The sequence below is a fragment of the Lepus europaeus genome, chromosome 5, assembly GCF_033115175.1.
Source record: "Lepus europaeus isolate LE1 chromosome 5, mLepTim1.pri, whole genome shotgun sequence".
NCBI classification, from domain to species: domain Eukaryota; kingdom Metazoa; phylum Chordata; class Mammalia; order Lagomorpha; family Leporidae; genus Lepus; species Lepus europaeus.
Genome location: NC_084831.1, coordinates 113343019 through 113358875, shown reverse-complemented (window position 1 = coordinate 113358875; position 15857 = coordinate 113343019). Strand labels below are relative to the sequence as shown.

At 48.2% G+C, this 15857-nt stretch overlaps 1 protein-coding gene across 1 annotated transcript; it reads left to right on the top strand.

The window, feature by feature from the left end:
* The first annotated feature begins 48 nt into the window (after window positions 1–48).
* On the top strand, window positions 49–7099 carry LOC133760105 (uncharacterized). Its single transcript, XM_062192069.1, is given in 1 exon segment — window positions 49–7099. A coding segment is annotated over 1 exon segment (5214 nt). The 5' UTR covers window positions 49–1104; the 3' UTR covers window positions 6319–7099.
* Window positions 7100–15857: the final 8758 nt, after the last annotated feature.

Here is a 15857-nt window from a genome sequence, read left to right as displayed (position 1 = left end):
GTCTAAAGATTAAATTGTGCTGAAGGACCCTTATGGGGGAGAGGGACAAGAAACTAGGCCTGGGCAGATATCAGGGGCTTCTTAAGAGGTTAGATGTTCCCCAGAGTCCAGCGGGCAGGACGTTCTCTGGGAAGGAAAAGTCAATCCCCTTCAGAGAACCTCTAGGCATGCCCAGAGCAGAGCTGCCACTCTCCTCAGCACTCTCCTCAGCACGTTCCCTCAGCACTCCCCTCAGCACTCCCCTCAGCACTCTCCTCAGCACTCTCCTCAGCACTCTCCTCAGCACTCTCCCTCAGCACTCTCCGATATGCTAATTGTCCCTCCGAACCAGCCAATCCCGTGTTGCCACTGCATCCCATATGCTAATTGTCCCTCCGAACCAGCCAATCCCGTGTTGCCACTGCATCCCATATGCTAATGGTCTCTCTGAACTGACCAATCCTATGCATGCGCATTAGGAATATGCTAATTCGTTGCCTATATAACCTGTGTGAAACTGCCGCTCAGGGCTCCTCACTGCCTGAGGTGGGGGCCCGTTTGCGCAAACGTACAATAAAAACCTCGTGCTTTTTGCATCAACTGGTCTGGAGTCTGGATCTTTGGGCGTCCTCCCGAGCAAGTGGGCATCTCTGCAACTGAGAGGTCCTACATTTGGCGCCCAACGTGGGGCTCGAGGTCGCCCTCAGACCCATTCTCTGCAGGACCAGTTGGAGGTATAATTAAGTGTTTTCTGTCTGTTGTTTTTTGTCTTGAGTATTCTGACTGGATTCTGACTGAAGTATTCTGACTGGCCAGTATCTGACCTGACTCTGTGGGACCAGTGGGGGAGGCAGGCGTGCCCAGCAACCCCTGGCCCGTTCCCCGGAGGACGCTCCGGGATGAGAGGGGAAACCCTCGGTCTGTTCCCCCGGAAGACGCACCGGGGTGGTCTGGAGGTGGGTCGGAGACCAAGTCTCCCTCCTTCCCGGGGAGGGCTGGTCAGGCAGCCGCTCCCAAAAATAGCGCAATAGCGTTCGATTTGTCCTAGCCATGTGTTTTGTCTTGCTTACTGTATATGTCTGTGCATTGGCTGTTCTTTTTGTTTGGGCTGAAATCCTTGTACGCATGGGTCAACAAATAACCACCCCTTTAAGTCTCACTCTAGATCACTGGAAGGACGTTCGAGAACGCGCGCGCCACCTCTCATTGGAGGTTAAAAGGAAACAATGGGCAAAATTCTGTTCCTCAGAGTGGCCGGCCTTCGAGGTCGGCTGGCCAAGGAACGGCACTTTTAACCTCGATATTATTTTACAGATTAAGGAACGAGTCTTTCAGCCAGGATCCGATGGACACCCTGATCAGGTGCCCTACATTACCACGTGGGAGGATCTTTCACGTAACCCCCCTCCCTGGATAGAACCCTTCTCCTTCCCGACGGAGCCCATACGTACCCCGTTACCCCCTCCTCCTATCCCGGTTGTGCCAACCTCCTCCCTATACCCTCTGAAGGAGATTCGAGATCCAAAACCTGACAAGCCACCGGTTCTTCCGGCTGATCAGGACTTTCTGCGCTTTGACTCTCCCCCACCCTATCTTCCCGGCCAGCCTGCTCCCCCGCAGGAACTCCCACAACAACCAGAGCGGGATGTGCAACCTTCTGCACCATCCCCTGATTCCACGAGGGCAGGAGAAGAAGTCTCAGCGCCTTCCCCGCCCTCCAGCCGCCTGCGCCTCCGTCGGGGGCAGGCAGGGGGCTCGGGAAGCGTCTGGACTTCGCAGGCTTTTCCTCTTCGCTCGGTGGCTGGCCAGATGCAGTACTGGCCATTTTCTGCTTCCGATCTTTACAATTGGAAAACCCATAACCCCTCTTTCTCTCAGGACCCCCAGGCTCTGACTGGGCTGGTCGAGTCAATTTTATTGACTCATCAGCCCACCTGGGATGATTGTCAGCAGCTTCTGCAGACCCTCCTCACTACTGAGGAAAAGCAGCGTGTCTACCTTGAGGCACGGAAAAACGTCCCTGGAGCAGATGGCCGACCGACCCTACTGCCAAACGAAATCGAGGAGGCGTTTCCCTCAACCCGTCCTGATTGGGACTACACCACCGTTGCTGGTAGGGAGCGACTTCGTCTTTACTGCCAGATTCTCCTTGCGGGTCTCAGAGGGGCTGGAAAGCGCCCCACCAATTTGGCCAAGGTACGTGCAGTAGTACAGGGGGCTGAGGAAACGCCGGCAGGCTTCCTAGAAAGATTAATGGAAGCCTACCGTATGTACACCCCGTTTGACCCCCTGGCAGAGGACCGGCAGGGAGATGTAATCATGTCCTTTATAGGACAGTCAGCGCCGGACATCCGCAATAAATTGCAGCGGCTAGAGGGGCTTCAGGGGTATACTATACAAGATTTAATGAAGGAGGCAGAAAAGATTTACAACAAAAGGGAGACCCGAGAGGAGAAGGAGGAAAGGATCCGCAAGGAGCAGGAGGAAAGGGAAGACAAAAGAGACAAAAGACGTAATCGAGAGCTTAGTAGAATTTTGGCCACCGTAGTGCAGGATACAGAAAGGAGTAGACCAGGACAGAATAGGGACTTGGGAGACAAACGAAAGCCTCGGGTGGAAAGAGATCAATGTGCCTATTGTAAAGAAAGAGGACACTGGGTCAAAGACTGCCCGAAGAAAACACAGGGACCAAAGAAGAGACCAGTTCCAATCCTGTCCCTGGAAGAAGACGACTAGGTGAGTCAGGGCCAGGAGCCCCCCCCTGAGCCCAGGATAACCCTTGAAGTGGGGGGCAGACCGGTAACCTTCCTGATTGACACGGGAGCCCAGCACTCGGTACTGACTTCAGAAAAAGGGCCTTTAAGCTCCAAGACTTCCTGGGTTCAGGGGGCAACTGGAGGGAAGTTATATCGCTGGACAACCAATCGAGAGGTCCAGTTAAGTACAGGACTTGTGACACACTCGTTCTTACTAGTGCCAGACTGCCCCTACCCCCTCCTGGGCAGGGACCTACTCTCGAAGGTAGGAGCCCAAATTCACTTCCATGAGAAAGGAGCTACCATCACAGACTCAGGAGGGCGGCCCCTCCAGGTATTAACACTACGCTTGGAGGACGAACACCGATTATTCGAGAGGCCCTCGTCCACCATGGCTCCCCTGGACCCCAAGTGGCTCACAGATTTTCCTCAGGCCTGGGCAGAGACTGCGGGAATAGGGCTGGCCGTCAACCGGCCTCCCTTGATCATAGATCTGAAGCCCACGGCCATTCCCGTGTCAGTTCGTCAATATCCGATGGGCAAGGAAGCTAAGGAAGGTATCCGGCCACATATCCAGAGACTGTTACACCTAGGCATTTTAAAACCTTGTCGTTCACCTTGGAACACCCCCCTACTACCAGTAAAGAAGCCTGGTACGGGTGACTACCGCCCGGTACAGGACTTGCGGGAGGTTAATAGGAGAACGGAGGATATGCATCCCACAGTGCCCAACCCCTACAATCTGCTAAGTACCTTGCCTCCGACCCACGTATGGTACACTGTGTTAGATCTAAAAGATGCATTCTTTTGTTTAAGACTGAGCCCTCAGAGCCAATCCATCTTTGCTTTTGAGTGGAAAGACCCAGAGACCGGGTTTTCAGGACAACTCACCTGGACAAGGTTGCCCCAAGGATTTAAAAACTCGCCTACCTTGTTTGACGAAGCTCTGCACCTAGATTTGGCCGACTTCCGAGTTAACCATCCGGACCTGGTCCTCCTGCAATATGTGGACGACCTCCTCCTTGCCGCTGAAACTGAGCAGGACTGCCTAAAAGGTACCGGGGCCCTGCTACAGAGACTGGGGGAATTGGGCTATCGAGCCTCCGCGAAAAAGGCCCAAATATGTCAGAAACAGGTGGCCTACCTAGGCTACCTCCTAGAAGGAGGGCAACGGTGGCTGACAGAGAGCCGAAAAAGGGTGGTTGCTCTAATTCCACCCCCCACCGATGCCAGAAAGATGCGGGAATTCCTCGGGAGTGCGGGATTCTGCCGCCTTTGGATTCCTGGGTTTGCGGAGCTGGCAGCCCCATTGTACCCCCTCACGAAGTCCAATGCTCCCTTTCAATGGAGAGAAGAGCAACAGCGGGCGTTTGACAACATAAAAAAGGCCCTATTGTCAGCCCCAGCCCTGAGCCTCCCTGATATGACCAAGCCCTTCACATTATACGTGGATGAGAATAAGGGAGTGGCGAAGGGAGTGCTAACACAAATGCTTGGACCCTGGAAAAAGCCGGTGGCATACTTTTCAAAAAAGCTAGACAATGTAGCGGCCGGCTGGCCTCCGTGCCTCCGCATGATAGCGGCCGTGGCAGTTCTGGTGAAAGACTCGGATAAATTGACTCTAGGCCAACCTCTCACCATAGTGGCACCTCATGCTGTGGAGACAGTTATCCGCCAGCCACCAGATCGGTGGCTCTCAAATGCTCGGATAACTCATTACCAGACTATGTTATTAAACTCAGAGCGGGTCCGGTTTGGGACTGCCACCTCCTTAAACCCGGCCACCCTGCTCCCGGAACTGGGGCCCCAGGCCCAGGTAATCCATAACTGTCATCAAATCCTGGCTGAGGCCCACGGCACCCGAAAAGACCTAACCGACCAGCCTCTGCCGGATGCCGAAATGACCTGGTTCACGGATGGGAGCAGCTTTCTACAGAACGGTGAGCGGAGGGCTGGGGCAGCGGTGGTGGATGGAAAAACTGTTATCTGGTCAAGTGCCTTAAAGCCTGGAACTTCTGCTCAAAAAGCCGAGCTCATAGCCTTAACTCAAGCTTTAAAACTGGCACAAGACAAAAAGGTCAACATTTACACAGACAGTCGGTATGCTTTCGCCACTGCCCATGTACATGGGGAGATATACCGGCTAAGGGGCCTCTTAACCTCAGCAGGCAAGGACATTAAAAATAAGCAGGAAATCCTAGATCTTCTACAGGCCCTGTTCCTGCCCAAAATGTTGAGTATAATTCATTGCCCCGGGCACCAACGAGGAGACGACCCCGTAGCAAGGGGAAACAGGATGGCAGACGAGGCCGCTAGGGCGGCAGCCCTGAGCCAACAGGTGCTCCCGTTAAAGACAATTGAGCCCACCCAAGTATCGAGGGAACCACTTTTCCTCTATTCGGACCAAGACTTAGATACGATCCAGCGGCTCGGTGCAGAGTATGATGAACAAATAAGGGTTTGGAGGCTCGGAGAGAAAATAGTCCTGCCACACCAATTGGCTAAAGAAATAATTACCAGCCTCCATCAATGGACTCATTTGGGACACAAAAAGCTAAAAGCAGCCTTACAGGAAGATAGGCAGTCTTATTACATCCCCGGACTTGACTCTTTAGTCCAGCAGGTGACTGAATCCTGTGTTCCGTGTGCCAAGGTAAATGCCAGACACCTCAAGCTCCCGGAGGGAGCTAGGGTAAGAGGAGACCGACCAGGAATCAACTGGGAGGTCGATTTCACTGAGATAAGGCCGGGCAGTTATGGGAATAAGTATCTTCTAGTTTTTGTAGACACCTTCTCCGGATGGACTGAGGCATTCCCCACAAAACGGGAAACCGCCCAGGTGGTCGTCAAGAAGATCATAGAGGAGATCTTCCCCCGGTTCGGCTTGCCTAAGGTAATCGGGTCCGACAATGGCCCAGCGTTTGTCTCCCAGGTAAGTCAGTTGGTGGCCAAAGCATTAGGCATAAATTGGAAATTGCACTGTGCCTATAGACCCCAAAATTCAGGACAGGTAGAAAGAATGAACAGAACAATTAAAGAGACCTTGACCAAATTAGCGTTGGAGACTGGTGTTAAAGACTGGGTCCAACTCCTCCCTATGGTGTTGTTCCGGGTCCAAAACACGCCCTCTCATTGCGGGCTGACACCATACGAAATCCTTTATGGAGGGCCCCCACCAGTAGCAGGCTTGCTTGACCTTGCCAGTGACTCTGTTGCCGATGCCCCTAAGTTACAGGCCCGGTTGAGAGCACTCCAGATCATCCAGAACCAGGTCTGGAAACCTCTTGCAGCAGCCTACCAACCCAAGACGACAACCATTCCACATCCTTTCCAAATCGGTGATGCTGTGTATGTCCGAAGGCACCAATCTAAGACTCTAGAGCCCCGGTGGAAAGGCCCCTTCACTGTGCTGTTGACAACTCCCACCGCTCTCAAGGTCGACGGAATCGCTGCTTGGGTCCACGCCTCACACGTGAAGCGAGCACCACCTCCCCAGGGCCCCGAGGATCCGGACAGACCAGCCAAATGGAAGCTCCAGCGCACTCAGAACCCACTCAAGCTAAGACTTTCAAAAACTGTTTAATATTTGTGATGTTCCTGGCCTTTCCCCATTGTTTTTCCAATCCCCATGCTCCACAATTGTTAACGTGGAACCCAACCCAGTCCAGCAAGAACAGAGTTCCCTCCCTCCAGTGAGGCAGGCTCTCCCCAGGCCGGTCCAATAGATTTTAGGATTAAAATCTTTGCAAAAAGAAAAGGAGGGAATGAAGGACCCTTATGGGGGAGAGGGACAAGAAACTAGGCCTGGGCAGATATCAGGGGCTTCTTAAGAGGTTAGATGTTCCCCAGAGTCCAGCGGGCAGGACGTTCTCTGGGAAGGAAAAGTCAATCCCCTTCAGAGAACCTCTAGGCATGCCCAGAGCAGAGCTGCCACTCTCCTCAGCACTCTCCTCAGCACGTTCCCTCAGCACTCCCCTCAGCACTCCCCTCAGCACTCTCCTCAGCACTCTCCTCAGCACTCTCCTCAGCACTCTCCCTCAGCACTCTCCGATATGCTAATTGTCCCTCCGAACCAGCCAATCCCGTGTTGCCACTGCATCCCATATGCTAATTGTCCCTCCGAACCAGCCAATCCCGTGTTGCCACTGCATCCCATATGCTAATGGTCTCTCTGAACTGACCAATCCTATGCATGCGCATTAGGAATATGCTAATTCGTTGCCTATATAACCTGTGTGAAACTGCCGCTCAGGGCTCCTCACTGCCTGAGGTGGGGGCCCGTTTGCGCAAACGTACAATAAAAACCTCGTGCTTTTTGCATCAACTGGTCTGGAGTCTGGATCTTTGGGCGTCCTCCCGAGCAAGTGGGCATCTCTGCAACTGAGAGGTCCTACAGTGCGTCCCACAGATTCCTTCATAATAGAATTAGTTCCCTACCTTGAAGAGAATAGAGAAGTGAAAGAACAAGTTGGGCTTAGAATAGAGAAATGAGGGAGCAAGTCCTAGATCACTTGCTGACAATAGCAATATTACATGAATACTTAGCAAACCGTTTCAACCCTTAGATAAGAACTTAATAAAACATTTACCGGAAGGTCCAATGCCTTCTATAAATTTTAAGAATCATGTATTTGAAAACACGTCTTAAATATCTATCATGGTGTAGTTTGTTTAACCAGTAAACTTAAGCACAACCCTATAAAATGTTTTTAGTTTCTTTCTACCAACAAGTTTAAAACATATGATACACAGATTCAGGTCATACAAATTAAAATGTATCTTTGATTGATTTTAGCAGCTTAAATTTATGGACAATCTTATCTAAAAGCCATTTAAAATAAAACTCTTAATAAAATATTTTCAATCTTACAGTACCTCTATTTCTGTTTTTTTTTTTTTTTTTTTTTTTTTTGTAAACTAAACTTTCATACCATTTTCTAGCTGGCTGTATTAATTTACATTCCCACCAAACAGTGTGAGCATTCCCTTCCAAATCCTTACCAGCAAATTTGTTATTTGTTGTCTTTTATTTGAAATGTTTTTTATTTTTATTCTTATTTTACATTTGAAAGACAGAGAAAAACAGAGATCATTCATCCACTGGTTCACTCCCCAAACACCTATAACAGCCACGGCTGGGCCAGACTGAAGCCAGGAGCCCAGAGCTCCATTCAGTTTCCCCATGTGGATGGCAGGGAGCCAAGTAGCTGAGCCATTACCCCCTGCCTTCCAGGTGTGTTAGTAGGAAGCTGGATCCTAAGCTGAGTAGCCGGCACCCAAAGTGGCACTCTGATAGGGGATGCAACATTGCAAGTGATGGTTTATCCTGCTGTTCCACAACGCCTGTCTCCCTTGTTGTCCCTTTTACGGTAGCCACTTTAACTGAGGTGAAGTGATATCTCACTGAGGTTTGGATTTGCATTTCTCTCCAGGTTAATAGTGCTTTTTCCCCATATAGTTGCGGGTCATTTGTATATTCTCTTTCAAGAAATGTCTTTTCAGGTCATTCATCTGTTGTGAAATCAGATCATTTGTTATTTGTTTGAGTTGTTTGGGTGACTAGTTGTTTGCATACATTTTCTGTACATAGCGTCTTCACTATGCTAAATGTTTGCTTTGCTGTTCAAAAGTGTTTAAGGTTGATGTAATCCTATTTGTCAGCTTCTGCTTTTGTATCCCGTGTTTTTGGAATCATTTCCAAAAAACAAAACAAAACAAAAAACCAAAAAAACCCAGACATTGTTGTGTAGCTCAGTGTACTAAAGTATTTCCCTCATGTTTACTTCTAGCAGTTTCAGTTTTGGGTTTTACATTAAAGTTTTTAATCTGGGGCAGCACTGTGGTGTAGTGGGTAAAGGCGCCACCTGCAGCGACAGCATCCCATATGGGCACTGGTTTGAGTCCTCACTCCACTTCCCATCCAGCTCTCTGCTATGGCCTGGGAAAGCAGTAGAAGATGGCCCAAGTCCTTGGGCCCCTGCACCCACGTGAGAGACCAGGAAGAAGCTCCTGGCTTCAGATTGGCCCAGATCTGGCCATTGCAGCCATTTGGGGAGTGAACTAGCAGATGGAAGTCCTCTCTCTCTCTCTCTCTCTCTCTCTCTCTGCCTCTGCCTCTCTGTAACTCTGCCTTTCAAATAAATAAATACATCTTTAAAAAAAAGTTTTTGATTCATTTTGTGTTGATTTTTGTATATCATGAAAGATAGCATGGATCATCTTTCTTCTATATATGGATATTTGGTTTTCCTAGAATCATTTATTGAAGAGATTGTCCTTTATGCAGTGTGTGTTCTTGATGTCTTTATTGAAAATCAGTTGGCTGTAAATATCTGCATTTATTTCTGATTTTGCTATTCTGGTGCATTGGTTCAGGAGTCTCTAATTCTGTGAAGAATATCACTGGTATGCTGATAGGAATTGTATTAAATCTGTCTTCTGCTTTGGATAGTAAGAAAATTTTAACAATATTAACTTTTCTGATTCATGTGCATTGGGTGCCTTTCCATTGTTTGTGTGTCTACTTCAATATGTTTCATTGGTATTGTAGAATTTTCATTATAGAGGCATAGTGGTCAGCTTTTTGTTACTGCAACTAAACACCTAAGAGAAGATACTTGTGTGGGAAGGAGGTTTATTTTGGCTCACGTGCTTGGTGGGTCACAGTCCTAGGGCAGGCAGGCCTTATCGGTTTGGCCATCTGGTGAGGTTGTAGCTGGCAGTGATGGGTTGTGTGTGGAGCAGTGATCACATGATGATCCAGGAACAGAGGGAGTGGTTAGATAATCAATCAGGCTTAGATAATCAATTTATCAATCAATTAATCAAAAGTCTTGCAAGAGCTGCTTTTTAAGGACATGCCCCCAGTGACATGTGACTCTTGGGAGTAAATGTCTGCCTGAATTGGGGAGCAAAACCATGGTCTAAGTGTAGCCTCTGCTGCTGTCTCGCTGAAACTCGTGTCCTTCTCACATACAACAGTTATTTTATCTGAACTAGTTCCAAAATCTTAATTCAGTCTGATATTATTTCAAAAGTCTTCAATCCAAAGTCTCATCTGAGACTTAAGGCAAACTCCACCTGTGATTTTTTTTATTAACCTTTTATTTAATGAATATAAATTTCCAAAGTACAGCTTATGGGTTACAATGGCTTCCCCCCTCCCATAACTTCCCTCCCGCCCGCAACCCTCCCCTTTCCCGCTCCCTCTCCCCTTCCATCTACCTGTGATTTTAATAAAAATTGACATTATAGGCCGGCACTGCAGCTCACTAGGCTAATCCTCCACCTGCGGTGCCGGCACCCCAGGTTCTAGTCCCAGTCAGGGCGCTGGATTCTGTCCCGATTGTTCCTCTTCCAATCTAGCTCTCTGCTGTGGCCCGGGAGGGCAGTGGAGTATGGCCCAAGTGCTTGGGCTCTGCACCTGCAAGGGAGACCAGGAGGAAGCACCTGGCTCCTGGCTTCGGATCGGCGCAGCGCGTGGGCCGTAGCGGCCATTTTGGGGGTGAACCAATGGAAGGCAGACCTTTCTCTCTCTCTCTGTCTCTCTCTCTCTCTCTCTCTCTCTCTCACTAACTCTGCCTGTCAAAAAAAATTGACATTATATACTTCCAAGATACAAGGGTTAGACAGAGACGTTTCAAAGGGAAGAGTCAAGGCAAACCCAGCAGGGCAAATATGACATCTAAAGCTCCATGTCAAGTATCCTGGGCACACTGTAATTGGGCAGTGCCACTCCTTTGGCTTTGCTGGTTTTAGGTCATGCTTCGGTTCTCATAGTTTGTAGGATCATCTCTGCGGTTCCCGTAGGCAATATCCTGATTGGTACTCATTGTTCCAGCTCCAAGCTTCTATTTCCTCTTAGCATTGCCTTAGTCTGGGCTCTCTGCACAGGATTCACCTTTGTGGCAGGTGTCTGCCTGAGCCCCCTCTCTCCAGGTTGTCTGAGATGTCCTTTGAAATCTAGGTGGACGCTTCCATGCCTCCATAGCTCTCTTGGTCTCTGCCCACATGGCTGCTCTTTAGGGCTGCACACTGATGCTCTGGCTTTCCTGAGCTTGTGTGGCACATTGCCTGCAGCTTTCCTTCAGGGGTGTGGCACATTGCTTGTATCTCTACATTCCTGAGGTCTCCATGATGGCTTTACTCCTATAACTCCACTAGACATGACCAAGTTGGTGACTTTGTCCAAGGGCTTCAACCAAGCAGCATAACTCACCTGTGTTGGAGTCTGTTTCCCATTTAGACCCTATAACGTTTGCTTTACATAATTGGCTGCTTCAGCATTGGGTTGTATATATTTATAATTGCTATTTCCTCTTGTAGAATCGATCCCGTTATTTGTATATGAAGACCTTCATTATCTCTTTTTACAATTTTTGACTTAAAGTCTATTTTCATCTGATGTAACTATGGTATTCCCACTTGTTTTTGGTTTCACTATACATGCATATTTTTTCAAGTTATTTCACATTTAGTATATGGGTTTCCTTACTGGTAAAGTGGGTTTATCATAGGCAGTATATCACTGGTTATGACTTTTCTTTTATCCAGTCAGTACAAATCTTTCAATTGGGGGAATTGAATCTATTTAATATTATAATTAATTATTATTTAATCTATAAAATTATTAATAAGTAAAGGCATACTCAAATCATTTTGTTAAATTTTCTGGTTGTTTTATATACCTTTTCTCCTCATGCTCATTTTTGTGGTTTGGTGGCTTTCTTTTTAAGAAGATTTATTTATTTATTTTATTGGAAAGGTAGAGTGACAGTGGAGTGAGAGATCAAGAGATCTTCTGTTTGCGGGTTCACTCTCCAAAGGACTGCCACAGCCAGGACTGGACCAGGCCAAAGGCTGGAGGTATGAAGTCTATTCTGGTCTCTCACATGGGTAGCAGGGGTCTCATGTATTTTAGCCATTTTCCACTACCTCTCCAGGCTGGATCAGAAGCAGACTAGCCATAAACCCACACTCCAATATGGGATACCAGGGTTGCAAGTGATGACTCAATCAACTGCATCACAATGCTGGCCCCAGCTCCTACTAGGATATTTCAAAAGGCCAGTCTTCAGGGGCCAGCGCTGTGGCGTAGTGGATAAAGCCGCCACTTGCAGTGCCAGCATCCCATATGGGTGCTGGTTCAAGTCTCGGCTGCTCCACTTCCAATCCAGCTCTCTGCTATGGCCTGGGAAAGCAGCAGAAGATGGCCCAATTGCTTGGGTCCCTGCACCCATATGGGAAGACCCGGAGGAAGCTCCTGGCTCCTGGCTTCAGATCGGCACAGCTCCAGCCATTGTGGCCATTGAGGAGTGATCCAGCAGACGGAAGACCTCTCTCTCTCTCTCTCTCTCTCTCTCTCTCTTTCTCTTTCTCTGCCTCTCTTCTCTCTATGTAACTCTGCCTTTCAAATAAATACATAAATCTTAAAAAAGACCAGTCTTCAAGCTCAAAAATTCTTTCTCCTGCCTAAGCTTGTCCACTGTTGAGGTGCTCAATTATATTTTTTAAATTTCATTTATTGAGTGCATTAGTTTTGAGGTTTCTGTTTGATTCCCTTTAAATTACCTCTGTCTCTTTGCCTAATTTCTCTTTCATATTGTCGTCTTTCTAATTTCATTGACTTGTCTGTATGCTCCTGTCTTATTAAGTTTATGGATTTTTTTCTAAGGCAAAGCTTCAGTTTCCTTTTCCTTGGCTCTGTTGTTTGAGTCATGTTCCTTTGGAGACATTGTGTTCCTTTGTTTTTTCTCATGTCTCCTGTATCTTTATATTGGAATGTGTGCATATGTTGGGTCAGTTGCCTCTAACAACTTTATATAAAGGTGGCTTTATGTATTATAAGACTTTCTCCTGATGATATACACTAGGGTGCTGGTTGTGTTAGCTTTGCTTTCAGCAGGATTTTTCAGTGTAGTGCTCGTGTAGCTTCTTCAGCTATAATCAACATTGATGATGTCTGTGGTATCTAAGTGGCCAAGCTGCAGGATTTTAGGAATACACTGACATCTGTGATGCAGCTCTCTTAGATGGTGCACCTGGCTCTGAGTGTGGGGCAAATATCTTTCCCTGTGGGTCGTGTGAGGGAGGAGCTGCTACAATGGGCACAGGAGGCTGCAGTACAGCATTCTTGGTGGTGAGATGAGGTGCCTGTTGGTGTTTAAGCTGCTGTGTGAGGGACTTCATGGAGGCTCAAGAGGCTGATCGGCTTAGGGAAGTGCATCCAGCTACTTTCTGGGGGATGAGGGTGGGTGATCAAGGCCATTTGTCAACTTCTCAGGGTCTCAGTGAGTGGGGCTTCTGGGTAGGGGCTGCCCAACTGCTTTGTGTAGCCACAGGATGATGTGCCAGGTCAGCTGGTGGTGCCCATTGTCCTTGTGTGGAAGCTAGAGGCATGATAAAAGAGTGGACTGACTTTAAATTTCTCATCAGTCCCATTACATTTAAGAAGTACTGTGGGAAATGGCAATGCATCATCCTCCAGGGACTGGTTTTCAGAAGGAACAGCAGGGTCAGGTGTCAGTTTGGAGAGACAGCTCTGACAATACTGCCAAGAATGTATTTCATGGCCTTCCTGAGGGATGAGGCAAGGAATATTGAGGCCTAAAGCAAGACTGACATCTGTGATGCAGCTCTCTTAGACGGTGCGAGACATCTAAGGAAGAAGACACATTTAAGAAGTATTTCAGAGGTAAGCTAGACAGGACTGAACGACAGTTTGGAGGTGGAGTAGGGATTCAGTTCAGGTTTCTGGCCTGAGCAAGTGGGTGCGTGGCAGTGCTGTGACCACAAGGCACTCAGCTTTCCTAAAGTCATATCCATTCTCCGGCTTGTCTCAGCTGCCTCTGCATTCCATTTTATGAGCACTTCACAAATCAGGCCTTCTTTTCTTGCTTAGGTTCTGGAAATGTCCTCTGAATCTCTTTCAATCCTCACTTCATGCTGCTTTCCAAATTGTCTTCCAAGGAGAACTAAGCAAGAATCTTCACTGGTTTACCATTGCATTTTGAAAAATGCAATGTCCGGTTTCCTAGCCTGTCAATATCCCTTGCTAAAGGAGACATTCTCTTATCCCTTACAAATCCAACTTTTCAGAGAAGATTGGGGCATCTTAAATGTGAATTGATTGAATGTTATATGGTTTTTAGGAAGGGCATAGAATTTCTATTCTGAGATGAGAACAGGAAGGAGGAAGAGTACCTTCTCAGAGACCCCAGGTTCACAGATTTGTGTTCTTGTGTTTCCACGTGCATCTTCCACTGCTCTCAGGTTCCTGTGCTCTCTGGTCTACGCAGACTGATCTTCACCCTAGAATTGGCCTTTCTGATGTGTTTTCTGCCAGTGGTGATCATGGTGCACTCCCCAGCCCCAGTGTGGCCCTGCAAGATCTCTCCTGTGTGTCCTTGCTGGGTGTGGTGCCTACGCTACTCACTGTCTCCAGTATCCTCTGCCTCCCTGGATGAGCAGCCTGCTCACTTCCCTTTGGCCTCCTCCCATGCCACCTGTGCACTCAGCCTCTCTGCCCTCTGCTGCTCATCCAGTTTAGTCCCCTGCCTTATAGCCCACCCTTGGCTGCCCCAATCCCCGTGCTGTGTAGCTGCCCCAGTGCCTTCAGCTCAGCTCCATCCTCTGTGCTCATGGACATGGCACTGACCCTGGCTGGATGTTTAGCTGTGCTTCCTTTGGATCCCACACTGTGCAGAGGGTCCCAGGCAGGGGAAGGGAAGGAGAGTCCAGGCAGGATGGGCTCCTTCTGAGTTTCCCAGTCCTTGTTGTCTTGTGAGGCATATTCTGGGCAGTGCCCCAGGCTTGTGTGCAGCAGCGTGGAACACCTGGGTAGAGCAGAGAAGGTCTCAATGAGTATTGAGTCAAGAGCCCCAGCCGATCCAGTCTCTTCTTCTTTGCTCAGCCCTCCTTGCCCTGTGGAAACAGTACCCTTCTCTTACCTATGAGAACAGGTGTGGGAATTCTCTAGGCTATCAATGAGAGTGATGGTCTTTTTATTTAAAAAGTATAAACATGCATATATATATACATATACATGTAGGTATGTGTATATGTACACATACACATATACAAAGTGAAAGTCAGAGTGACAGAGAGAGGAAATGAACAGCAGAGTGAAAGAGAATTTTCCAACGCCTGGTTCATTCCCTAACTGACCACACTGACCAGACTCGGCCAGGATGAATCCAGGACTGTGGAACTCCATCTAGGTCTCCCACTTGGATGGCATGGGCCCCAGTAGTTGGGACCATCTTCTGCTGCTTTGCCAGGCACATTAACAGGAACTAATTAGAAGTGGAACATCTGGAATTTGAACCAGCACTCTGATATGGGATGCCGACATAGTAGGCTTCAGATCAGCCACTGCCACAATGCCAACTCAGAGGGTGGAGGCCTTGTCCCAGGATCCACCACCTTCATCCTCTGCTGCTTTCCCAGCACATTAACAGGGAGTTGGATCAGAAGTGGAGCAGCCGGGACTTGAACCAGTGCCCATATGGGATACTGGAACTCTAAGTGGAGGTTTAACCTTGTATACCATAGTGCCAGCCCCCAATTTTAAGGTCTTCATTGGTCTTTATCTGTGACTCTAGCATTGAACAACTTATAATTCTATAAACAGATTTAAAGTTGTGAAGCCCTGAGCATCCAAGATGGTTTTCTTTTTCTCTTCTTAATATTTATTTTATTTATTGAAAGTCAGAGTTACAGAGAGAAGGGGAGAAAGAGAGAGAGAGAAGACACTTCCGTCCACTGGTTAATTTTCCCAGTGTTCACAATTGTCAAGTCTGGATGAGGTCAAAGGGATGGATGGAGAGAGAGAAAGAGAGAGAGAGAGAGAGAGAGAGAATCTTCCATCCACTGGTTCACTCCCCAGATGGCTGCAGTGGCCAGTCTGGGCCAAGCAAAAACCAGGAACCAGGAGTTTCTACCTGGTCTCCCACATGGATGCAGAGGTCCAGGCACTTGAACTATCATACATTGCTGTCCCAGGTGTGTTAGAAGAGAGCTGGGTTAGAGCGGAGCAGCCAGGACTCCAACCGACATCCTTATAGGGCGCTGCAGGCTGTGGCTTAACCTACTACACCACAATGCAGGTCCCACAAGGTTGGT